General features: G+C 46.5%; 1 protein-coding gene across 1 annotated transcript in view; it reads right to left on the reverse strand.

Moving 5' to 3' along the window:
• The window catches only part of LOC121583615 (ciliary neurotrophic factor receptor subunit alpha), a 110,001-nt gene that overhangs the window by 61,165 nt on the left and 21,112 nt on the right, over positions 1 to 27,724 (reverse strand). The window contains exon 3 of the mRNA XM_045215525.1: positions 20,173 to 20,336. Within this exon, the coding sequence (XP_045071460.1) occupies positions 20,173 to 20,336 (164 nt within the window). The remainder of the gene's footprint in view (positions 1 to 20,172; positions 20,337 to 27,724) is intronic.

Here is a 27,724-nt window from a genome sequence, read left to right on the forward strand (position 1 = left end):
ACTTTGAAGTTTGTGGAAATGTGAAATTAATGTAGGAGAATATAACACATTAGATCTGGTAAAAGATAATATAAACCAAAAAACATGCATATATATATTTTTTAATAAATTGCATAACAACAGATCTCTACATAGCAACAGACCTCCAGAAAACATAATACAAACCAAAAAACATGTGTTTTCCCAAAAAATAAATTCCATCATCTTTGAAAGGCAAGAGAAAGGCCACAATATAATATTGCAGTTTAGGCGCAATTTAGACTTTGGTCACTAGATGACAGCAGTGTGTGTGCATAGTTTCAGATTGATCCAGTGAAGCATTGCAATACTGGACTATCTTGTATCAAGTCTGCCCAAATGTGCCGAATTTGTCAATTGATACATTTTCAAGTACATAACTATAGAAAACATACAAAAACTATATGGTAATACAAAATGTAAGTTTACACACTCCCAGGAATGTCATACATGATGGATCACTAGCTTATACACAACATTTCACACATCTAGATGGCCGGGCGGGGTGGGTGTGGAGCCAGAGACAGCAGGGGTTCAAACTGTAGAACCCAGTTCCTACATTTGAATATAAAAATGGATTTTATCAAACAACACTATGCTACATTTGATCTCTGGGACCCTTAGGTTGACAAATCAGAGCAAGATTACTGAATGTAAGTACATTATTTACCTTCAGAGGTGAACGTATCAAATCAGTTGCCGTGATAACTTGTTGTTGTTGTGCACTCTCCTCAAACAATAACATGGTATTTTTTCACTGTAATAGCTACTGTAAATTGGACAATGCAGTTAGATTAACAAGAAGTTAAGCTTTCTGCCCATATGTCAATGTCCTGGAAAGTTTGCTATTACTTACAACAGTCATGCTAATCACATTAGCGTACGTCAGTTAAACCGTCCCATATACGGGACACTGATCCCGTAGAGGTTAATGATGGTGTTGGAGTCGTGCGCAGCCACACAGTCGTGGGTGATAGGAGGGGAGTAGAGATTGCATCATCTGTGGATCTGTTGGGGCGGTATGCAAATTGGAGTGGGTCTAGGGTTTCTGGGATAATGCTGTTGATGTGAGCCATGACCAGCCTTTCAAAGCACTTCATGGCTACAGACGTCAGTGCTATGGGTCGGTAGTCTACTCTCTGCCACAGTCATACTCTGGACCTAGTTTTGTCCCATGGAATAAATGTTGTAGATCTTAATGTTTTTCCACAAAATCCTGGACTATCGGACCACCATTTTATTACGTTTGCAATCGCAACAAATAATCTGCTCAGACCCCAACCAAGGAGCATCAAAAGTCGTGCTATAAATTCTCAGACAACACAAAAATTCATTGATGCCCTTCCAGACTCCTTCTGCCTACCCAAGGACGTCAGAGGACAAAAATCAGTTAACCACTTAACTGAGGAACTCAATTTAACCTTGAGCAATACCCTAGATGCAGTTGCACCCCCTAAAAACGAAAGACATTTGTCATAAGAAACTAGCTCCCTGGTATACAGAAAATACCCGAGCTTTGGAAGCAAGCTTCCAGGAAATTGGAACGGAAATGGCGCCACACCAAACTGGAAGTCTTCCGACTAGCTTGGAAAGACAGTACCGTGCAGTACCGAAGAGCCCTCACTGCTGCTCGATCATCCTACTTTTCCAAATTAATCGAGGAAAATAAGAACAATCCAAAATTTCTTTTTTGATACTGTTGCAAAGCTAACTAAAAAGCAGCATTCCCCAAGAGAGGATGGTTTTCACTTCAGCAGTGATAAATTCATGAACTTCTTTGAGGAAAAGATCATGACCATTAGAAAGCAAATTACGGACTCCTCTTTGAATCTGCGTATTCCTCCAGGGCTTAGCTGTCCTGGATCTGCACAGCTCTGCGAGGGCCTGGGATCGGGAGAGACACTTAAGTGTTTTAGTACTATATCTCTTGACACAATGATGAAAATAATCATGGCCTCTAAACCTTCAAGCTGCATACTGGATCCTATTCCTACTAAACTGCTGAAGGAGCTGCTTCCTGTGCTTGGCCCTCCTATGTTGAACATAATAAACAGCTCTCTATCCACCGGATGTGTACCAAACTCACTAAAAGTGGCAGTGATAAAGCCTCTCTTGAAAAAGCCAAACCTTGACCCGGAAAATATAAAAAACTATCGGCCTATATCGAATCTTCCATTCCTCTCAAAAATTTTAGAAAAAGCTGTTGCGCAGCAACTCACTGCCTTTCTGAAGACAAACAATGTATACGAAATGCTTCAGTCTGGTTTTAGACCCCATCATAGCACTGAGACTGCACTTGTGAAGGTGGTAAATGACCTTTTAATGGCGTCAGACCGAGGCTCTGCATCTGTCCTCGTGCTACTAGACCTTAGTGCTGCCTTTGACACCATCGATCACCACATTCTTTTGGAGAGACTGGAAACCCAAATTGGTCTACACGGACAAGTTCTGGCCTGGTTTAGATCCTACCTGTCGGAAAGATATCAGTTTGTCTCTGTGAATGGTCTGTCCTCCGACAAATCAACTGTACATTTCGGTGTTCCTCAAGGTTCCGTTTTAGGACCACTATTGTTTTCACTATATATTTTACCTCTTGGGGATGTTATTCGAAAACATAATGTTAACTTTCACTGCTATGCGGATGACACACAGCTGTACATTTCAATGAAGCATGGTGAAGCCCCAAAATTGCCCTCGCTAGAAGCCTGTGTTTCAGACATAAGGAAGTGGATGGCTGAAAACTTTTTACTTTTAAACTCGGACAAAACAGAGATGCTTGTTCTAGGTCCCAAGAAACAAAGAGATCTTCTGTTAAATCCGACAATTCATCTTGATGGTTGTAAAGTCGTCTCAAATAAAACTGTGAAGGACCTAGGCGTTACTCTTGACCCTGATCTCTCTTTTGCGAACATATCAAGACTGTTTCAAGGACAGCTTTTTTCCATCTACGTAACATTGCAAAATCAGAAATTTTCTGTCCAAAAATGATGCAGAAAAATTAATCCATGCATTTGTTACTTCTAGGTTAGACTACTGCAATGCTCTACTTTCCGGCTACCGGATAAAGCACTAAATAAACTTCAGTTAGTGCTAAATACGGCTGCTAGAATCCTGACTAGAACCAAGAAATTTGATCATATTACTCCAGTGCTAGCTTCCCTACACTGGCTTCCTGTTAAGGCAAGGGCTGATTTCAAGGTTTTACTGTTAACCTATAAAGCGTTACATGGGCTTGCTCCTACCTATCTTTCCGAGTTGGTCCTGCCGTACATACCAATACGTACGCTACGGTCACAAGACGCAGGCCTCCTAATTGTCCCTAGAATTTCTAAGCAAACAGCGGGAGGCAGGGCTTTCTCCTATAGATCTCCATTTTTATGGAACAGTCTGCCTACCCATGTGAGAGACGCAGACTCGGTCTCAACCTTTAAGTCTTTACTGAAGACTTATCTCTTCAGTAGGTCATATGATTGAGTGTAGTCTGGCCCAGGAGTGTGAAGGTGAACGGAAAGGCTGGAGCAACGAACAGCCCTTGCTGTCTCTGCCGGGCCGGTTCCCCTCTCCACTGGGGTTCTCTGCCTCTAACCCTGTTGCAGGGGCTGAGTCACTGGCCTGCTGGTGCTCTTTCATGCCGTCCCTGGGGGTGCGTCACTTGAGTGGGTTGAGTTACTGACGTGATCTTCCTGTCTGGGTTGGCGCCCTCCCCCCTTGGTTTGTGCTGTGGTGGAGACCTCTGTGGGCTATACTCGGCCTTGTCTCAGGATTGTAAGTTGGTGGTTGGGGATATCCCTCTAGTGGTGCGGGGGGCTGTGCTTTGGCGGAGTGGGTGGGGTTATATCCTTCCTGTTTGGCCCTGTCCGGGGTTTCTTCGGATGGGGCCACAGTGGTCTCGGACCGCTCCTGTCTCAGCCTCCAGTATTTATGCTGCAGTAGTTTATGTGTCGGGGGGCTGGGGTTAGTTGGTTATACCTGGAGTACTTCTCCTGTCTTATCCAGTGTCCTGTGTGAATTTAAGTATGCTCTCTCTAATTCTCTCGTTCTCTCTTTCTCTCTGAGAACCTGAGCCCTAGGACCATACGTCAGGACTACCGGGCATGATGACACCTTGCTGTCCCCAGTCCGCCTGGCCTTGCTGCTATTCCAGTTTCAACTGTTCTGCCTGCGGCTACGAAACCCCTACCTGTCCCAGACCTGCTGTTTTCAACTCTAAATGATCGGCTATGAAAAGCCAACTGAGAGACCTGAGCCCTAGGACCATACGTCGGGACTACCGGCCGTGGTGACTCCTTGCTGTCCCCAGTCCGCCTGGCCTTGCTGCTATTCCAGTTTAAACTGTTCTGCCTGCGGTTATGGAACCCCCTACCTGTCCCAGACCTGCTGTTTTAAACTCTAATGATCGGCTATGAAAAGCCAACTGAGATTTATTCCTGATTATTATTTGACCATGCTTGTCACTTATGAACATTTTTGAACATCTTGGCATGGTTCTGTTATAATCTCCACCCGGCACAGCCAGAAGAGGACTGGCCACCCCTCATAGCCTGGTTCCTCTCTAGGTTTCTTCCTAGGTTTTGCCTTTCTAGGGAGTTTTTCCTAGCCACCGTGCTTCTACACCTGCATTACTAGCTGTTTGGGGTTTTAGGCTGGGTTTCTGTACAGCACTTCGAGATATTAGCTGATGTAAGAAGGGCTATATAAAATAAAATTGATTGATTGATTGATAGTCATTTAGGCAGGTTATCTTAGAGTCCTTGGGCACGGGGACTATGGTGGTCTGCTTGAAACATGTTGGTATTAAAGACTCAGTCAGGGACCTGTTGAAAATGTCAGTGAAGACACTTGCCAGTTGGTCAGCACATGCTCGGAGTACACGTCCTTGTGAATGTTGACCTGCTTAAATGTCTTACTCACATCGGCTACGGAGAGCGTGATAACATAGTCATCCGGAACAGCTGGTGCTCTCATGCATGCTTCAGTGTTGCTTGCCTTGAAGCGAGCATAGAAGTGGTTTAGCTCGTCTGGTAGGCTTGTGTCACTGGGCAGCTCGCGGCTGTGCTTCCCTTTGTAGTCTGTAATAGTTTTCAAGCCCTGCCACATCCGACGAGCATCAGAGCCAGTGTAGTACGATTCAATCTTAGTCCTGTATTGACTCTTTGCCTGTTTGATGGTTCGTCGGAGGGCATAGCGGAATTTCTTATAAGCGTCCGGGTTAGAGTCCCGCTCCTTGAAAGCAGCAGCTCTACCCTTTAGCTCAGAGCGGATGTTGCCTGTAATCCATGGCTTCTGGTTGGGGTATGTACGTACGGTCACTGTGGGGACGATGTCATTGATGCACTTATTGATGAAGCCAGTGACTGATATGGTGTACTCCTCAATGCTATCTGAAGAATCCCGGAACATGTTCCAGTCTGTGCTAGCAAAACAGTCCTGTAGCTTTGCATCTGCGTCATCTGACCACTTTTCTATTAACCGAGTCACTGGTGCTTCCTGCTTTAGTTGTTGCTTATAAGCAGGAATCAGGAGGATAGAGTTATGGTCAGATTTGCCAAATGGAGGGCGAGGGAGAGCTTTGTACAAGTCTCTGTGTGTGGAGTAAAGGTGGTCTAGAGTTTTTTTTCCCTCTGGTTGCACATTTAACATGCTGGTAGAAATTAGGTAGAATGGATTTAAGTTTCCCTGCATTAAAGTCCCTGGCCACTAGGAGCGCTGCCTCTGGATGAGCATTTTCCTGTTTAGTTATAGCCTTATACAGCTCATTGAGTGCAATCTTAATGCCAGCATTGGTTTGTGGTGGTAAATAGACAGCTATGGAAAATATAGTAGAAAACTCTCTTGGTAGATAGTGCGGTCTACAGCTTATCATAAGATACTCTACCTCAGGCGAGCAAAACCTCAATACTTTCTTAGTATTTGATTTTGTGCACCAGCTGTTGTTTACAAATATACACAGACCGCCACCTCTTGTCTTACCGGAGTCAGCCGTTCTATCCTGCCGATGTAGCGTATAGCCCGCTAGCTGTATGTTGTCCATGTCGTCGTTCAGCCATGACTCGGTGAAACATAAGATGTTACAGTTTTTAATGTCCCGTTGGTAGGATAATCATAATCTTAGGTCATCTAATTTATTTTCAAATGATTGAAGATTGGCTAATAGGATTGATGGGAGAGGCAGTTTACTCGCTCGTCGTCTGATCCTTACAAGGCACCCCGACCTACGTCCACGATATCTCTGTCTCGTTCTCCTGCGAATTACGTGAATGACGTACTCTACCTCAGGTGAGAAAACCTAGAGACTTCCTTAATATTAGAGATCACGCACCAGCTGTTATTGACAAATAAATACAGACCACCACCCCTCATCTTACGGGAGGTTGCTGTTCTGTCTTACTGATGCACGGAAAACCCAGCCAACTGTATATTATCCATGTCCTCATTCAGTGAAACATAAGATATTAAAGTTTTTAATGTCCATTTGGTAGGGTATGCTGGAACGGAGCTCATCCAGTTTATTCTCCAGTGATTGGTAGGATAGTCTGGAATGGAGGCCATCCAGTTTATTCTCCAGTGACTGGTAGGATAGTCTGGAACGGAGCTTATCCAGTTTATTCTCCAGTGATTGGTAGGATAGTCTGGAACAGAGCTCATCCAGTTTATTCTCCAGTGATTGGTAGGACAGTCTTTAACGAAGCTCATCCAGTTTATTCTCCAGTGATTGGTAGGATAGTCTGGAACGGAGCTCATCCAGTTTATTCTCCAGTGATTGGTAGAATAGTCTCTAACAGAGCTCATCCAGTTTATTCTCCAGTGATTGGTAGGATAGTCTGGAACGGAGCTCATCCAGTTTATTCTCCAGTGATTGGTAGGATAGTCTGGAACGGAGCTCATCCAGTTTATTCTCCAGTGATTGGTAGGACAGTCTCTAACGGAGCTCATCCAGTTTATTCTCCAGTGATTGGTAGGATAGTCTGGAACAGAGCTCATCCAGTTTATTCTCCAGTGATTGGTAGGACAGTCTTTAACGGAGCTCATCCAGTTTATTCTCCAGTGATTGGTAGGATAGTCTGGAACGGAGCTTATCCAGTTTATCCTCCAGTGATTGGTAGGATAGTCTGGAACAGAGCTCATCCAGTTTATTCTCCAGTGATTGGTAGGACAGTCTTTAACGGAGCTCATCCAGTTTATTCTCCAGTGATTGGTAGGATAGTCTGGAACGGAGCTCATCCAGTTTATTCCCCAGTGATTGATAGGATAGTGTCTAACAGAGCTCATCCAGTTTATTCTCCAGTGATTGGTAGGATAGTCTGGAACGGAGCTCATCCAGTTTATTCTCCAGTGATTGGTGGGATAGTCTCTAACGGAGCTCATCCAGTTTATTCTCCAGTGATTGGTAGGATAGTCTGGAACGGAGCTCATCCAGTTTATTCTCCAGTGATTGGTAGGATAGTCTGGAATGGAGCTCATCCAGTTTATTCTCCAGTGATTGGTAGAATAGTCTCTAACGGAGCTCATCCAGTTTATTCTCCAGTGATTTGTAGGATAGTCTGGAACGGAGCTCATCCAGTTTATACTCCAGTGATTGGTAGGATAGTCTGGAACGGAGCTCATCCAGTTTATTCTCCAGTGATTTCACATTCACCAGTAGGATGGATTGTAAAGGTTTATTCACTCGCCGACAAATTTAGACCCAGGCTGCATCTCAAATGGCCCCCTATACCCTATGGTGTAATAGGGCACTATATAGGGAATAGGGTGCAATTTGGGATGCACCTCCAGGGTTCTGCTCTGCTGTTTACATCCAGACACATGTTGGGGACCTAAAATGCACCCTGCCTCGCCCATCTGGCATCCTATCAGACCTTATCAACAATCCTTTCTGCATGTCTTCCTGGCCCTAGCCATCTCACTGTGTCTCTGAGGCATCACATTCCCTGTCTCTCTCACTGTGTCTCTGAGGCATCACATTCCCTGGCCCTAGCCATCTCACCGTCTCTGAGGCATCACATTCCCTGGCCCTATCCATCTCACTGTTTCTGAGGCATCACATTCCCTGGCACTAGCCATCTCACTGTATCTGAGGCATCACATTCCCTGGCCCTAGCCATCTCACCGTCTCTGAGGCATCACATTCCCTGGCCCTAGCCATCTCACTGTCTCTGAGGCATCACATTCCCTGGCCCTAGCCATCTCACTGTCTCTGAGGCATCACATTCCCTGGCCCTAGCCATCTCACTGTGCCTCTGCTCCAATCAGCCCTTCAGAGGGCTTATGAAAAATGCACCATATCTGAACAGCATCTCAGTCCCCACATAAATTATGCATGAAGATATCGAAGAGCGAGAGAACGGGAGAGAATGAGAGAGAATGAGAGAGATGGAGGGAGGGAGGGAGGGAGGGAGGGAGGGAGGGAGTGACGTGGATTTGTTGTTGTTGATGTTGTTGCATTTCTGTCTTCTCAGTGTGTTTATGATCTGTCACTTGCTCTGCCATTGTAAATACAGTATATGTTTCCCATGCCAGTAATGCCCTTTGAATTGAATTGAGAGAGAGACTCAGAAAGACTCCTCTGCTCCTCATTTAAATGCTTCTAATATATAAATAGTGCACATGGAACAGATCTACCGCTTCTTAGACTCCCTTTCATTGATAATGACGGATCTATAACTCACATTTGGTCAGGTCACCCAAAGAGTATTATATTGTAGCTTTAACATGATGAGAAGATTTTATGACATCGCTAATGGTCACGGATCCCCCCCGGTACTGCTGCTCATTCCGTTCACCAGCTCCGGAGGTCTACGTCACCGGCCTTCTAGGCGTCACTGACCTGCTTCATTACCACCAACCCTGGACTGTCTTGTCTCATTACGCACACGTGGTTCCCATTCCCCCTGATTACTATGTGTATATATGTGCCCTTTGTTCCCCATTGTCCTTGTCGATGAGTGTCCCATGTCCGATGGTCTCGTGAGTACATTGTATTACAGGTTACATACAGAGTAATTCTGCTCTTGTTATTACGGGTCTCGTCCCGTGTATTATTTAGAGGTTTACACCTCGCTCTGTTGTTTGGGTTACATCTCTGTGTTTATATGTATGCGTTTGTTTTGGGCTTCGTCCACATCGTTTTCCATGACGTACCTTATGTTGGGTTGAGTAATAAATAAATAAATATTACGTATTCATGCGCCTGTCTTCTATCAGTATATAACATGACACTAAAATCTCTGTTTCACATGATGAGGAGACATGATCTAATGACATCACTAATCTCTGTTTCATATGATGAGGAGACATGATCTAATGACATCACTAATCTCTGTTTCACATGATGAGGAGACATGATCTAATGACATCACTAATCTCTGTTTCACATGATGAGGAGACATGATCTAATGACATCACTAATCTCTGTTTCACATGATGAGGAGACATGATCTAATGACATCACTAATCTCTGTTTCACATGATGAGGAGACATGATCTAATGACATCACTAATCTCTGTTTCACATGATGAGGAGACATGATCTAATGACATCACTAAACTCCTGTATGTTAGATCTGTGTGTATGGCTCAGTTGGTAGAGCGTGGCGCTTGCAATGTCAGGATAGTGGGTTCAATTCCTGGTGCCCCCAATGCTAAAAACGTATGGACACATGACTGTCGCTTCAGATAAAACTGTCTGCTAAAATGGCATATATATATAAGTCTACTATCCCAGTGAAGACAGACGGACGTCGATCATGTCTGAATAATATAGGCCTAATGTCTGTTCAAACACTAGCAGCGACTCTGGACACTATGGATGTGTCCCAAGTGACTCTGGACACTATGGATGTGTCCCAAGCGACTCTGGACACTATGGATGTGTCCCAAATGACTCTGGACACTATGGATGTGTCCCAAATGACTCTGGACACTATGGATGTGTCCCAAATGACTCTGGACACTATGGATGTGTCCCAAATGACTCTGGACACTATGGATGTGTCCCAAATGACTCTGGACACTATGGATGTGTCCCAAATGACTCTGGACACTATGGATGTGTCCCGAGCGACTCTGGACACTATGGATGTGTCCCAAGCGACTCAGGACACTATGGATGTGTCCCAAATGCAGGCCCAAAGGTAGTGCACTATAAAGGGAACAGGATATATCTTTATCACCTACAATGTGCATCGGTTTAAAGTGGCCTTTCCAACTACACACAGACACTTCATTCAACACAGCCTTGAGTTTTCTATTAGCTACATCAATGGTTACATTTATCTGCTATCTGCTCATCTCTGGGGTGAGTAGGCAGAGAGCGGGGCTTTAAGATGGAGAGGGGCCTAGCAGTGGACATGCTCTCTGAGGGCCCTCTCTATACTACCAACTCTATAGTGATGTCATTGAGGGCCTCTCTATACTACCAACTCTATAGTGATGTCATTGAGGGCCCTCTCTATCTGCATAGTGATATCATTGAGGGCCCTCTCTACCCATAGTGATATCATTGAGGGCCCTCTCTACCCATAGTGATATCATTGAGGGCCCTCTCTATCTGCATAGTGATATCATTGAGGGCCCTCTCTACTCATAGTGATATCATTGAGGGCCCTCTCTACCCATAGTAATATCATTGAGGGCCCTCTCTACCCATAGTGATATCATTGAGGGCCCTCTCTACCCATAGTAATATCATTGAGGGCCCTCTCTACTCATAGTGATATCATTGAGGGCCCTCTCTATCTGCATAGTGATATCATTGAGGGCCCTCTCTACCCATAGTGATATCATTGAGGGCCCTCTCTACCCATAGTGATATCATTGAGGGCCCTCTCTATCTGCATAGTGATATCATTGAGGGCCCTCTCTACCCATAGTGATATCATTGAGGGCCCTCTCTACCCATAGGGATATCATTGAGGGCCCTCTCTACCCATAGTAATATCATTGAGGGCCCTCTCTATCTGCATAGTGATATCATTGAGGGCCCTCTCTACTCATAGTGATATCATTGAGGGCCCTCTCTACCCATAGTAATATCATTGAGGGCCCTCTCTACCCATTGTGATATCATTGAGGGCCCTCTCTACCCATAGTAATATCATTGAGGGCCCTCTCTACCCATAGTGATATCATTGAGGGCCCTCTCTATCTGCATAGTGATATCATTGAGGGCCCTCTCTATCTGCATAGTGATATCATTGAGGGCCCTCTCTATCTGCATAGTGATATCATTGAGGGCCCTCTCTACCCATAGTGATATCATTGAGGGCCCTCTCTACCCATAGTGATATCATTGAGGGCCCTCTCTATCTGCATAGTGATATCATTGAGGGCCCTCTCTACCCATAGTTATATCATTGAGGGCCCTCTCTACCCATAGTGATATCATTGAGGGCCCTCTCTATCTGCATAGTGATATCATTGAGGGCCCTCTCTACTCATAGTGATACAATTGAAGGCCCTCTCTACCCATAGTAATATCATTGAGGGCCCTCTCTACCCATAGTGATATCATTGAGGGCCCTCTCTACCCATAGTAATATCATTGAGGGCCCTCTCTACCCATAGTGATATCATTGAGGGCCCTCTCTATCTGCATAGTGATATCATTGAGGGCCCTCTCTATCCATAGTGATATCATTGAGGGCCCTCTCTACCCATAGTGATTATTGAGGCCCTCTCACATAGTGATATCATTGAGGCCCTCTCTATCTGCATAGTGATATCATTGAGGGCCCTCTCTACCCATAGTGATATCATTGAGGGCCCTCTCTACCCATAGTGATATCATTGAGGGCCCTCTCTACCCATAGTGATATCATTGAGGGCCCTCTCTACCCATAGTGATATCATTGAGGGCCCTCTCTACCCATAGTGATATCATTGAGGGCCTCTCTATACTACCAACTCTATAGTGATATCATTGAGGGCCCTCTCTACCCATAGTGATATCATTGAGGGCCCTCTCTATCTGCATAGTGATATCATTGAGGGCCCTCTCTACCCATAGTGATATCATTGAGGGCCCTCTCTACCCATAGTGATATCATTGAGGGCCCTCTCTATCTGCATAGTGATATCATTGAGGGCCCTCTCTATCTGCATAGTGATATCATTGAGGGCCCTCTCTATCTGCATAGTGATATCATTGAGGGCCCTCTCTACCCATAGTGATATCATTGAGGGCCCTCTCTACCCATAGTGATATCATTGAGGGCCCTCTCTACCCATAGTGATATCATTGAGGGCCCTCTCTACCCATAGTGATATCATTGAGGGCCTTCTTTACCCATAGTGATATCATTGAGGGCCCTCTCTACCCATAGTGATATCATTGAGGGCCCTCTCTACCCATAGTGATATCATTGAGGGCCCTCTCTACCCATAGTGATATCATTGAGGGCCTTCTCTACCCATAGTGATATCATTGAGGGCCCTCTCTACCCATAGTGATATCATTGAGGGCCTTATCTACCCATAGTGATATCATTGAGGGCCCTCTCTACCCATAGTGATATCATTGAGGGCCCTCTCTACCCATAGTGATATCATTGAGGGCCCTCTCTACCCATAGTGATATCATTGAGGGCCCTCTCTATCTGCATAGTGATATCATTGAGGGCCCTCTCTACCCATAGTGATATCATTGAGGGCCCTCTCTACCCATAGTGATATCATTGAGGGCCCTCTCTATCTGCATAGTGATATCATTGAGGGCCCTCTCTACCCATAGTGATATCATTGAGGGCCCTCTCTATCTGCATAGTGATATCATTGAGGGCCCTCTCTACCCATAGTGATATCATTGAGGGCCCTCTCTACCCATAGTGATATCATTGAGGGCCCTCTCTACCCATAGTGATATCATTGAGGGCCCTCTCTATCTGCATAGTGATATCATTGAGGGCCCTCTCTACCCATAGTGATATCATTGAGGGCCCTCTCTATCTGCATAGTGATATCATTGAGGGCCCTCTCTACCCATAGTGATATCATTGAGGGCCCTCTCTATCTGCATAGTGATATCATTGAGGGCCCTCTCTATCTGCATAGTGATATCATTGAGGGCCCTCTCTATCTGCATAGTGATATCATTGAGGGCCCTCTCTACCCATAGTGATATCATTGAGGGCCCTCTCTATCTGCATAGTGATATCATTGAGGGCCCTCTCTATCTGCATAGTGATATCATTGAGGGCCTTCTCTATACTACCACCTACTATAGGGATTACTAAACTGTATGGAATCGTTTTAAGAAGGATACTAAGGATAATTTAGCTACTTTTTTATTTTATTTATAATCTTAAGACCCCTAGAAGTCTAAAACGATAAATGATTTGATGAAGAAAAAAAAAGTTTGGCGTTCATGCTATTGCCCCATACAAACTTCACTACATGGAACAACAGATAGTCCTTACTGCTATTAGCCCATACAAACACATTGAATAACAGATTCACTACATGGAACAACAGATAGTCCTTACTGCTATTAGCCCATACAAACACATTGAATAACAGATTCACTACATGGAACAACAGATAGTCCTTACTGCTATTAGCCCATACAAACACATTGAATAACAGATTCACTACATGGAACAACAGATAGTCCTTACTGCTATTAGCCCATACAAACGCATTGAATAACAGATTCACTACATGGAACAACAGATAGTCCTTACTGCTATTAGCCCATACAAACGCATTGAATAACAGATTCACTACATGGAACAACAGATAGTCCTTACTGCTATTAGCCCATACAAACACGTTGAATAACAGATTCACTACATGGAACAACAGATAGTCCTTACTGCTATTAGCCCATACAAACGCATTGAATAACAGATTCACTACATGGAACAACAGATAGTCCTTACTGCTATTAGCCCATACAAACACATTGAATAACAGATTCACTACATGGAACAACAGATAGTCCTTACTGCTATTAGCCCATACAAACACGTTGAATAACAGATTCACTACATGGGAACAACAGATAGTCCCCCAAATAATCTAAAGGAAGTTTGTTTTGAAGTGTCTGTCCCGTATCTGAGAGACATAAACAATATCAGGAAACCATTGTTTTGGTTTTACACCATAGTCTCCATATATACTTCCATTCATTTTATCAACTGGTACCGGGGGACCTTCAGACGAGTCTAGTGAAGCCTGTGGGCGTCCTAGAGCAAAACATATACAGTACCAGTCAAAAGTTCGGTCTTCTCAAAGCAACGTTTGTAGCGTCCGTACGGTTTGACCTACAAACCATGACAACTCTATGGAAAGGGGAGATTCTCAAGAACACGATGTTGATCTCCGTTTTGCTCTGTCCTCCATGTCAGGGGATTCACTTGAAGGTAACCGGTACCGGTATTAAAAAATGAATGTAAGTATGAAAAAGGGTTTAAACTTTTAAAAAATATATAATTATAATAAAAAAGTGTATATATATATATATATACAGTTTCATTCAAAAGTTTGGACACCTACTCATTCAACGGTTTTTCTTTATTTTTTACTATTTTCTACAATGTAGAATAATAGTGAAGACATCAAAACTATGAAATAACAATGTAGTAACAAAAATATTTTATATTTGAGTGTCACGCCCTGGCTCTGGGGACACTGTTATGTTGAGCCAGGGTGTGTAATTCTATGTTTGTATTTCTATGTTGGCCTGAGTGACTCCCAATCAGAGGCAACAAGTGTCAGCTGGTTGTCTCTGATTGGGAGCCATATTTAACTGTCTGTCTTTCACTTTGTGTTTGTGGTTTCTTGTTCCGTGTTGGTTGGTTTATGTAACCAGGGACGTCACATTTCGTTTTTGTTGTTTTGATCGTGTGATCATCTTGATATAATAAAATGTTCGCATTCAACGCTGCGCCTTGGTCCTCCTCTCTGGTAGACGATCATGACAGAAGAAACCACCAAGATGTGACCAAGCAGCGTGTCCAGGAGCCATCGCCAGGGAGATCCCTAACAGATCTCCTTCGCCTCCTCGACTGGGTCAAGCCGAGTGAGGAAGAGAAGGGCTTGACATTATGGCAGAAGGGCTAAAGGCTGGCGAGGGACATGGAGACCTGGTCCACGGGTAGGGGAGACGCCCAGAATTTTTTTAAGGGGGGATAACGCCGTGGGACGACGGGCCAGCAGGAGACCGCGGCAGAGCGGCCCAGCGGATTGGCAGAGGAGGCCGCCAGGTTACGGGGGCCACTGGTCGAAGAGGGGTGGAAGATGTAGAGGCACGGCGGAGGTACTGGCGTGTGTTGCCAGTCGGTCCGGCCTGTTCCTGATCCCCACGTAGGGCCAGTGGTGTGTGTTCCCAGTACGGTCCGGCCTGTTCCTGCCACTCGCACCAAGTCCCACGGTGCGCATCGCCAGCTCGGTCCGGCCCATTCCTGCTCCCCGCACCAAGTCTGTGGTGCGTTTCGTCAGCCCAGTCCGGCCCATTCCTGCTCCCCGCACCAAGTCTGTGGTGCGTTTTGTCAGCCCTGTCCGGCCCGTTCCTGCTCTCCGCACCAAGTCTGTGGTGCGCGTCGCCAGCCCAGTCCGGCCCATTCTGCTCCCCGCACCAAGTCTGTGGTGCGTTTCCGTCAGCCCTGTCCGGCCCATTTCTGCTCCCCGCACCAAGTCAGTGGTGCGGCGTCGTCAGCCCGGCACGGTCCGTTCCTGCTCCCCGCACCAAGTCAGTGGTGAGCTTCGTCAGCCGGTCCGGCCCGCTCCTGCTCCCCGCACCAAGTCAGTGGTGCGTTTCGTCAACCGGCTCCGGCCCGCTCCTGCTCCCCACACCAAGCCAGTGGTGTGCGTCGTCAATCCGGCACGGTCCGTGCCTGTTCCACCGGTGGCGGGTCTGGCACCGGTCAGGTGCTGCGTCACGCCGGAGCTAGAGCAATCCGCTCCACCAGTGTTCAGTTCAGCTCTGGTCAGCAGGGCCAGATCGGACCAGGGGTACTTTGGGGGGGGTTAGAGAAGGAGTGGGGATCATGCCCGAGCCGGATCCGCCGCCTAGGCGGAGTGCCCACCCGGTCCCTCCCCTGTGGTATTTAGTTAGGCGCGTCGGAGTCCGCGCCTTTAGGGGGGTACTGTCACGCCCTGGCTCTGGGGACACTGTTATGTTGAGCCAGGGTGTGTAATTCTATGTTTGTATTTCTATGTTGGCCTGAGTGACTCCCAATCAGAGGCAACGAGTGTCAGCTGGTTGTCTCTGATTGGGAGCCATATTTAACTGTCTGTCTTTCACTTTGTGTTTGTGGTTTCTTGTTCCGTGTTGGTTGGTTTATGTAACCAGGGACGTCACATTTCGTTTTTGTTGTTTTGATCGTGTGATCATCTTGATATAATAAAATGTTCGCATTCAACGCTGCGCCTTGGTCCTCCTCTCTGGTAGACGATCGTGACATTGAGATTCTTCAAATAGGTCTGGTATAAGGTATAATGGATGTAGGTCTGGTATAAGGTATAATGGATGTAGGTCTGGTATGAGGTATAATGGATGTAGGTCTGGTATAAGGTATAATGGATGTAGGTCTGGTATAAGGTATAATGGATGTAGGTCTGGTATGAGGTATAATGGATGTAGGTCTGGTATGAGGTATAATGGATGTAGGTCTGGTATGAGGTATAATGGATGTAGGTCTGGTATAAGGTATAATGGATGTAGGTCTGGTATAAGGTATAATGGATGTAGGTCTGGTATGAGGTATAATGGATGTAGGTCTGGTATAAGGTATAATGGATGTAGGTCTGGTATGAGGTATAATGGATGTAGGTCTGGTATAAGGTATAATGGATGTAGGTCTGGTATGAGGTATAATGGATGTAGGTCTGGTATAAGGTATAATGGATGTAGGTCTGGTATAAGGTATAATGGATGTAGGTCTGGTATAAGGTATAATGGATGTAGGTCTGGTATAAGGTATAATGGATGTAGGTCTGGTATAAGGTATAATGGATGTAGGTCTGGTATGAGGTATAATGGATGTAGGTCTGGTATAAGGTATAATGGATGTAGGTCTGGTATAAGGTATAATGGATGTAGGTCTGGTATAAGGTATAATGGATGTAGGTCTGGTATAAGGTATAATGGATGTAGGTCTGGTATGAGGTATAATGGATGATCAATAAATAGCCTAGCCTGGTGGAACCAGCCTGATTATGAACCAATCTATTTACCAGCCTGATGGCTGCGTTCACCATTCTATTTCACTTCACATTTTATGATATCTGAAGTGAAAGAAAGCTGAATGCAGCGATCAGGTTGGTTCCATCATGCTAATCATAACCACCGTTGATAATGTAATCAGTGCAGAGTGTGTGACCCACCAGTATCTTTGATGAGGGTCCAGCTGATCTATGCTGCTATGCTCATCAATAACCTCACCTCCAGCCTCACCTCTTGCCTGCTCACCAACAGTCTTCAATGGGGAGACCAGAACTGGGTTTGATCTGACCTGTTCAAACTTCAACATAGGTAGATTCTGACACACAAACAGGTGCTATCAGTAACTGCTATTGGTAATAGAACAGTGACTGTGTGTTTGTGTTCACAGAAACATGTATTGAGCCAGTACATGGAGACTTGCAAGATGATGTGAAGTCCAGGACTGACAGACAGGCTTGATACTGATATCTCTGAATGGAGAGAGACCTGCCACTCTGACAGACAGGCTTGATACTGATATCTCTGAATGGAGAGATTCCTTAGCTTAGTGATGAGCTCTGAGGGCACTATGGTGTTGAACGCTGAGCTGTAGTCAATGAATAGCATTCTCACATAGATGTTCCTTTTGTCAAGGTGGGAAAGGGCAGTGTGGAGTGCAATAGAGATTGCATCATCTGTGGATCTGTTGGGGCGGTATGTGAATTGGAGTGGTTTCTGGGATGATGGTGTTGAGCCATGACCAGCCTTTCAAAGCACTTCATTGCTACAGATGTGAGTTCTACAGGGTGATAGTCATTTAGACAGGTTACTTTTGCGTTTTTCGGCACAGGGTGGTCTGCTTGAAACATGTAGGTAATATAGACTGGGTCAGGGAGAGGTTAAAAATGTCAGTGAAGACACTTGCCAGCTGGTCAGCGTATGCTCTGAGTACGGGTCCTTGTAATCCGTCTGGCCCTGCGGCATTGTTATCCGTCTGGCCCTGCGGCCTTGTTATCCGTCTGGTCCTGCGGCCTTGTTATCCGTCTGGTCCTGCGGCCTTGTTATCCGTCTGGCCCTGCGGCCTTGTTATCCGTCTGGCCCTGCGGCCTTGTTATCTGTCTGGCCCTGCGGCCTTGTTAATGTTAACCTGTTTAAAGGTCTTACTCATATCAGCTATGGAGAGCGTGATCACATAGTCATCCGGAACAGCTGGTGCTCTCATGCATGGTTCAGTGTTGCTTGCCTCGAAGCGAGCATAGAAGGCATTTAGCTCATCTGGTATGCTCGTGTCACTGGGCAACACTTGGCTGGGTTTCCCTTTCCCTTTGGCGCAGCGGTCTAAGGCACTTCATCTCAGTGCTTGAGGCTTCACTACAGACCCCCTGGTTCGATTCCAGGCTGTATCACAACCGGCCGTGATTGGGAGTCCCATAGGGTGGCACACAATTGGTCCGGGTTTGGCCGGTGTAGGCCGTCATTGTAAATAAGAATTTGTTCTTAACTGACTTGCCTGGTTAAATAAATAAATAAAATATCAGACGAGCGCCGGTGTTGTAGGATTCGATTTTATTACACCCAACTATGTATACTGATCAAAAATATGAATGCAGCATGTAAAGGGTTGGTCCCATGTTTCATAAGGTGAAATAAAAGATCCCCGAAATGTTCCATACGCACAAAAGCTTATTTCTCTCAAATTTTGTGCACACATTTATTTACATCCCTGTTAGTGAGCATTTCTCCTTTGCCAAGATAATCCATCTACCTGACAGGTGGCATATCAAGAAGCTGATTAAACAGCATGATCATTACACAGGTGCACCTTGTGCTGGGGACAATAAAAGGCCACCCTAAAATGTGCAGTTTTGTCACAAAACACAATACCACAAATTCTCAAGTTTTGAGGGAGTGTGCAAATGGCATGCTGACTGCGGGAATGTCCACCAGAGCTGTTGCCAGATCATTTAATTTTAATTTCTCTACCATAAGCCCCCTCCAACATTGTTTTGGAGAATTTTGCAATACGTCCAACCGGCCTCACAACCGCAGAACATTTATAACCACGTCAGCCCAGGACCTCCACATCCGGCTTCTTCATCTGCGGGATCGTCTGAGACCAGCCACCCGGACAGCTGATGAAACTGAGGAGTATTTCTGTCTGTAAAAAGTCCTTTTGTGGGGACATACTCATTCTGATTGGCTGGGCTCCGCAGTGGTGGGCCTGGCTCCAAAGTGGGAGGGTCTTTGCCCTCCCAGGCCCACCAATGGCTCCGCCCCTGCCCAGTCATGTGAAATCCATAGATTAGGGCCTAATGAATTTATTTCAATTGACTGATTTCCTTAAATGAACTGTAACTCAGTAATAACTTTGAAATTGTTGCATGTTGCATATATATTTTTGTTCAGTATAGTTCATGACTGGGTGGAATGCATTTTCTTATATCAGCTAGTTCATGACCTTGTGTATCAATAACACTGTATACTGTCCAGGATGAAATGTGAGCCCAGTCCTCTGTAATATACCTGGCTTAATCAATACATAACCTAATATTCTGCAAACACATTCAACCAGTGATGAAGGGAATCTGACCTCTGATCAGGGCATCAGGGCAGAGCTCACTTAGCACAACTTATACATTAATCATCTATAGGAAATGTTTATGCATAGGTACTGAGAGGAATGTTTATGCATAGGTATTGAGGTATTGAGAGGGAAAGGTGATCTTTCACATTTGTTGTTCAACATGCAGTGTACATACAGTGGGGAAAAAAAGTATTTAGTCAGCCACCATAATTTGCAAATACATTCATAAAAAATCCTACAATGTGATTTTCTGGATTAATTTTTCTCAATTTGTCTGTCATAGTTGACGTGTACCTATGATGAAAATTACAGGCCTCTCTCATCCTTTTAAGTGGGAGAACTTGCACAATTGGTGGCTGACTAAATACTTGTTTTCCCCACTGTACATTCACCTTGCTACTACAGTAGTGTTAGAACGGTTTTAACGCACGTGTTGCCACTGGTCTCTGATGAGGGGTCGGTAGCGTAGGAAGTACTTCAGGGGGAAGCTCTCTACATCAGGCCAGGTAGAAGGGCTCTTCCAGGTGACTTCCAGACGACGCACGTTGTTGGGGATGGGAGTGGCCACCACCTTTTCAGGGGGGTCTGGTTTCACTACAGGGAGAGAAGAGAGAGATGGGTTAGGGTTCACATCACCACAATACAGTATATAGAGAGATGGGTTAGGGTTGACATCACCACAATACAGTATATATAGAGATGGGTTAGGGTTGACATCACCACAATACAGTATATAGAGAGATGGGTTAGGGTTGACATCACCACAATACAGTATATAGAGAGATGGGTTAGGGTTGACATCACCACAATACAGTATATAGAGAGATGGGTTAGCATTGACATCACCACAATACAGTATATAGAGATGGGTTAGGGTTGACATCACCACAATACAGTATATAGAGAGATGGGTTAGGGTTGACATCACCACAATACAGTATATAGAGAGATGGGTTAGGGTTGACATCACCACAATACAGTATATAGAGAGATGGGTTAGGGTTGACATCACCACAATACAGTATATAGAGAGATGGGTTAGGGTTGACATCACCACAATACAGTATATGTCACGTCTCCTCCCGTTGCTCCCCTCCGGCGCTCTGATTCGCCGGTCTACTGAGCCACCGGTCTGAGCGCACCACCTCGGCAACACCGGAATGGAAACCCAACGCACCCTAATCACCTCCACCTGCACCTCATCATCTCATCACCACACCTTGATACCCTTATCACCACGTCCATCCGCCTTGACGAAATGTTGCGAGAGAGACGGCGTTCCCAACAGCTCCCGGAGCTTCGACGCTCACCCCATCTAAGGTATGGAAGCCGCCCTGATTCCGAGTCCTCACCCATGGAGGTGGGCAGCACCTCCTACCCCACCGCGGCACACAGATGTCCTGGCGGCTCCCTATCTAGGCGGTATGACTCCCGTCGCCGCTCCGTGAGTGTGACATCATCTCCTATCACAAAACCATTGTTTTTAGTTCCCATAACGGTGACTGGTGATTCCTTATCTTCCATTTCTACTGCAATGATAGATTCCGGATCAGTGGGGAACCTTACAGATAGGGAGCTGGTCTCTGAATGGAGGTTGTCCACCGTGCCACTGCCATCTCCGCTACACGTCACCTCGCTGGACAATCAACCCCTTGGATCAGGCACCGTTACGCACGTCACTCTCCCCATCACCATCACCATTCACACACTACCGGAGCACCACGAGGAACTGTCATTCCACATCGTCATGTCACCCCTTCACCGGATCTTCTTGGGAATGCCCTGGCTCAGACTACACAACCCCACCATCAATTGGATCACCAAGAGGATCACAGCCTGGTCCACCTCATGCCGGAAGACCTGCCTGCCAGTGGTTTGTTGTTCCACATCAGTGGAGAGTCCGGAGTCCGCCCTCCAGCCCAACATTCCACGCGAGTACGCAGATCTCTCCGATGTCTTCTCTTCATCTAAGGCTACGTGTCGCCCTCCTCACAGGCCCTGGGACTGCGCCATTGACCAGCTGGAGGGACAACACCCCCCAAAGAGTCGCATTTTACCCCCTTTCCATGGCGGAGACTGAGAAGTATGTGGCGGAGACCCTGACAGGGGTTCATCAGACGCTCTACCTCTCCTGCCTCCGCCAGCTTCTTCTTCGTGGCCAAAAAAGACAGATGACTGAGACCATGCATTGACTACAAGGGGCTGAACGCAGTCACCACCAAGTACCAGTACCCCCTCCCTCTGGTTCCGTCGGCCATCGAGCAGCTATGAGGGGCCCGGTACTTTACCAAGTTGGACCTGAGGAGTGCCTACAACCTGATCTGAATCCGGGAAGGAGACGAGTGGAAGACGGCATTCAGCACTACCTCAGGCCACTATGACTACTGTGTCATGCCTTACGGCCTTGCCAATGCACCATCTGTGTTCCAGTCCTTCGTCAATGACGTGTTCCGGGACATGCTGAGTAGACAGGTGGTGGTGTACATCGACGATATCCTGATCTACTCGGCTACGTTCGAGGAGCACGTCAGGGACGTCAGAGCTGTCCTACTCCGCCTCCGGGAACACAGCCTGTTGGTGAAGGGGGAGAAATGTGAATTCCACCAACAGGCCATCTCCTTCCTGGGATACAGGATCAATCCTCAGGGGGTGTTCATGGAAGGAGTGAAGACAGACGCCGTCAGGTCATGGCCAGTTTCCACCACCATCAAGGGCCTACAGAGCTTCCTGGGCTTCGCCAATTTCTACCGGCGTTTCATCAGGTCCTTCAGCTCCCCGCTCACCTCTCTCCTTAAGGGTGGGCCCAAGAAGCTGACCTGGAACCCTAAGTCTGACGATGCCTTTTAGAGGCTGAAGGAGAGGTTCACCACAGCGCCCATCCTAAAACACCCAGATCCCTCTTGTCCTTTCATCCTGGAGTGGGCGCCTCGGAAGGCGTGGGTGCGGTCCTCTCCCAGTGGCACGGTAAGCCAGTAAATGTATCCCTTTCTCAAAAGCTTACCCCGTATAGGGGAACTATGGAGTTGGAGACAGGGAGCTGTTGGGGTGGTTCGCTCTGGAGGATGGGACACGGCGGGGGCGCAGTCCATCCCTTTCCAGATTCTTACTGACCCTCGAATTTGGGCACATACGGGCAGCAAAACGGATGAACTCTCATCAAGCCAGGTGGGCCCAATTACTTACTCGATTTCAATTAATTCTGTCCTACCGCCCAGGATCCCAGAATGTGAAAGCTGACGCACTCTCCAGGATGCACCATACCGGAGAAAGGAAGGATCTGGAGGGGTCCTATCCTGCCCGCGTCTCTCATCGTAGCACCTGTTGTTTGGGATGTAGATGAAGACATCCGCCTGGCGACTCAGGAGGACCCGGCACCTGCCAACGCCCCTCCGGGGCGCTTGTATGTATCCACCATTGTCCGGGACCGCCTGCTTATCTGGGCGCACACCACCCTTATGGCAGGGCACTCCGGTATTACGCAAACCCTGCATTCTCTGGCACAAAAGTACTGGTGGCCCACCTTGGCTTCTGATGTGTCCCGCTATGTCAACTCCTGTTCCGTATGTGCCCAAACGAAGACACCTCGGAACTCCCCGTCAGACAAACTAGTTCCTCTCCCAGTGCCTCAGTGAGCTTGGTCACACCTGTCCATAGACTTTGTCACCGACCTTCCACGTTCTGATAGCTTCACCACAGTCATGGTGGTCGTAGATCGGTTCTCCAAATCATGCCGTTTTTTGCCACTAACTGGTCTTCCTTCTGCTCTCCAGGTCACTGAGGTCCTGTTCCAACAGGTCTTCCGGCATTATGGACTTCCGGAGGACATTGTCTCAGACCGTGGCCCCCAATTCAACTCCCGAGTGTGGAAGGCTTTCCTGGAGCAGATCGGGGCCACGGCCAGCCTCACTTCCGGGTATAGGCCTCAGTCGAACGGGCAGGTGGAGCTTATGAACCAGGAGCTGGGGAGGTTTCTTCGTTGCCACTGTCAGGACCGGCAGGGTGAGTGGGCCAGGTTTCTTCCCTGGGCAGAATATGGCCAGAACTCCCTCGTTCACTCCTCCACGGAGCTCACTCCCTTCCAGTGTGTCCTGGGGTACCAGCCAGCCCTGGCCCCTTGGACACCCAGCCAGACCGATGCGCCCGCTGTTGACGAGTGGTTCCACAGGGCCGGACAGGTCTGAGACGCCGCCCATGTCCATCTCCGGCTGTCCACAAAAAACCTCCCTCTCCACCTGCCCTGCAAGAAACTGAGCCCCTGGTTTGTGGGGCCGTTTAAGGTTTTAAGGTCCTCCAGCAGATAAATGAGGTATCGTTCAGGCTGCTCCTTCCTCCTCATGTTTGAGTAAACCTTGACCTTGTTAATTCCTGCGTCTGCGTCCTGCCTCTTCGTATACTCAGTACTCGTCGTCACAGTATATAGAGAGATGGGTTAGGGTTGACATCACCACAATACAGTATATAGAGAGATGGGTTAGGGTTGACATCACCACAATACAGTATATAGAGAGATGGGTTAGGGTTGACATCACCACAATACAATACAGTATATAGAGAGATGGGTTAGGGTTGACATCACCACAATACAATACAGTATATAGAGAGATGGGTTAGTGTTGACATCACCACAATACAGTATATAGAGAGATGGGTTAGTGTTGACATCACCACAATACAGTATATAGAGAGATGGGTTATGGTTGACATCACCACAATACAGTATATAGAGAGATGGGTTAGTGTTGACATCACCACAATAAAGTATATAGAGAGATGGGTTAGGGTTGACATCACCACAATACAGTATATATAGAGAGATGGGTTAGGGTTGACATCACCACAATACAGTATATAGAGAGATGGGTTAGTGTTGACATCACCACAATAAAGTATATAGAGAGATGGGTTAGGGTTGACATCACCACAATACAGTATATATAGAGAGACATCAGACCAAGCAGTACTGTTCAGAGAGACACAGGACAAATGGATGAATCGACCACACCTATATACATGGGGTACCGGTACTGAGCCAGTAGGAAACGGGGGGGCGAGCATGAGAGCTTCAAGTATCTCGGTGTCCACATCACTAAGGAATTAACATGGTCATCACTGGGGCTCCAAACTCCAGACTCCCAAGTCATAGACTGTTCTCTCTGCTATCGCATGGCAAGCAGTACCAGTGCAATAAGTCTGGAACCAACAGGATCCTGAACAGCTTCTATCCTCAAGCCATAAGACTGCTAAACAAGACTGAAAAATACCTAATCAAATAGCTACCCACTGCTGCTACTGTCTATCTATCCTGTTGCCTAGTCATTTTAAACCTACCTACATTACACACTGAGTATACCAAACATTAGGAACACCTTCCTAATACTGAGTTACACACCTCTTTTGCCCTCAGAACAGCCTCAATTCATCAGGGCATGGACTCCACAGGGATGCTGGTCCATGTTGACTCCAAGGCTTCCCACAGTTGTGTAAAGCTGGATGTCCTTTGGGTGGTGGACCATTCTTTCCATCCCCAACTATAACATTTTCCGTCTAGATAGAACTGCCAAAGGGGGTGGAGTTGCAATCTACTGTAGAGATAGCCTGCAGAGCTCTATCATACTATCCAGGTCTGTGCCCAAACAGTTTGAGCTTCTACTTCTAAAAATCCACCTTTCCAGAAATAAATCTCTCACTGTTGCCGCTTGCTACAGACACCCCTCAGCCCCCAGCTGTGCCCTGGACGCCATATGTGAATTAATTGCCCCCCATCTATCCTCAGAGTTCGTACTGCTTGGTGACCTAAACTGGGATATGCTTAACACCCCGGCCATCCTACAATCTAAACTAGATGCCCTCAATCTCACTCAAATTATCAACGAACCTACCAGGTACAACCCTAAATCCGTAAACATGGGTACCCTCATAGATATCATCCTGACTAACTTACCCTCTAAATACACCTCCGCTGTCTTCAACCAGGATCTCAGCGATCACTGCCTTATTGCCTGCGTCCGTAACGGGTCCGCGGTCAAACGACCACCCCTCATCACTGTCAAACGCTCCCAAAAACACTTCAGCGAGCAGGCCTTCCTAATTGACCTGGCCCAGGTATCCTGGATGGATATAGATCTCATTCCGTCAGTAGAGGATGCCTGGTTGTTCTTTAAAAGTAATGTAAATAATAATAATAAATAATATGCCATTTCGCAGACGCTTTTATCCAAAGCGACTTACAGTCATGCGTGCATACATTTTTTTGTGTGTATGGGTGGTCCCGGGGATCGAACACACTACCTTGGCGTTACAAGCGCCGTGCTCTACCATCCTCTCACATGCCCCATTCAAAAAAAACAGAACTAAGAACAGATATAGCCCCTGGTTCTCCTCAGACTTGACTGCCCTTGACCAGCACAAAAACATCCTGTGGCGTACTGCATTAGCATCAAATAGCCCCCGCGATATGCAACTTTTCAGGGAAGTTAGGAACCAATATACACAAGCAGTTAGGAAAGCAAAGGCTAACTTTTTCAGACAGAAATTTTCTTCCTGTAGCACTAACTCCAAAAAGTTTTGGGACACTGTAAAGTCCATGGAAAATAAGAGCACTTCCTCCCAGCTGCCCACTGCACTGAGGCTAGGAAACACTATCACCACCGATAAATCTACAATAATCGAGAATTTCAACAAGCATTTTGCTACGGCTGGCCATACGGCTGGCCATGCTTTCCACCTGGCTACCACTACCCTGGCCACCAGCTCTGCACCCTCCGCTGCAACTTGCCCATGCCCCCCCCGCTTCTCCTTCACACAAATCCAGACAGCTGATGTTCTGAAAGAGCTGCAAAATCTGGACCCCTACAAATCTTCTGGGCTAGACAATCTGGACCCTTTCTTTCTAAAACTAGCCGCCGAAATTGTCGCAACCCCTATTACTAGCCTGTTCAAACTCTCTTTCGTAACGTCTGAGATCCCCAGAGATTGGAAAGCTGCCGCGGTCATCCCCCTCTTCAAAGGGGGTGACACTCTAGATCCAAACTGTTACAGACCCATATCCATCCTGCCCTGCCTTTCAAAAGTTTTTTGAAAGCCAAGTCAACAAACAGATCACCGACCATTTCGAATCCCACCGTACCTTCTCCGCTATGCAATCCGGTTTCTGAGCTGGTCATGGGTGCACTTCAGCCACGCTCAAGGTCCTAAACAATATTATAACCGCGATCGATAATAGACAGTACTGTGCAGCCGTTTTCATTGACCTGGCCAAGGCTTTCGACTCTGTCAACCACCGCATTCTTATTGGCAGACTAAATAGCCTTGGTTTCACAAATGACTGCCTCGCCTGGTTCACCAACTACTTCTCAGATAGAGTTCAATGTGTCAAATCGGAGGGCCTGTTGTCTGGACCTATGGCAGTCTCTATGGGGGTGCCACAGGGTTCAATTCTTGGGCCGACTCTTTTCTCTGTGTATATCAATGATGTCGCTCTTGCTGCTGGTGACTCTCAGATCCACCTCTGTGTTAACAAACCTCCAAACGAGCTTCAATGCCATACAACACTCCTTCAGTAGCCTCCAACTGCTCTTAAACACTAGTAAAACTAAATGCATGCTCTTCAACCGAACGCTGCTTGCACCCGCCCACCCGACTAGAATCACTACTCTCGATGGGTCTGACCTAGAGTATGTGGACAACTACAAATATCTAGGTGTCTGGTTAGACTGTAAACTCTCCTTCCAGACTCACATTAAGAATCTCCAATCCAAAGTTAAATCTAGAATCGGTTTCCTATTTCGCAACAAAGCTGGAGACTCTTATCTCCCTCACTAACTTTAAGCATCAGTTGTCAGAGCACCTTACCGATCACTGCACCTGTACACAGCCAATCTGAAATTAGCCCGCCCAACTACCTCATCCCTATATTGTTATTTATTTTTCTCATTTGCACCCCAGTATCGCTATTTGCACATCATCTCTTGCACATCTATCAT

This window comes from Coregonus clupeaformis, unplaced genomic scaffold (assembly GCF_020615455.1).
Source record: "Coregonus clupeaformis isolate EN_2021a unplaced genomic scaffold, ASM2061545v1 scaf0466, whole genome shotgun sequence".
In the NCBI taxonomy this organism is placed as follows: domain Eukaryota; kingdom Metazoa; phylum Chordata; class Actinopteri; order Salmoniformes; family Salmonidae; genus Coregonus; species Coregonus clupeaformis.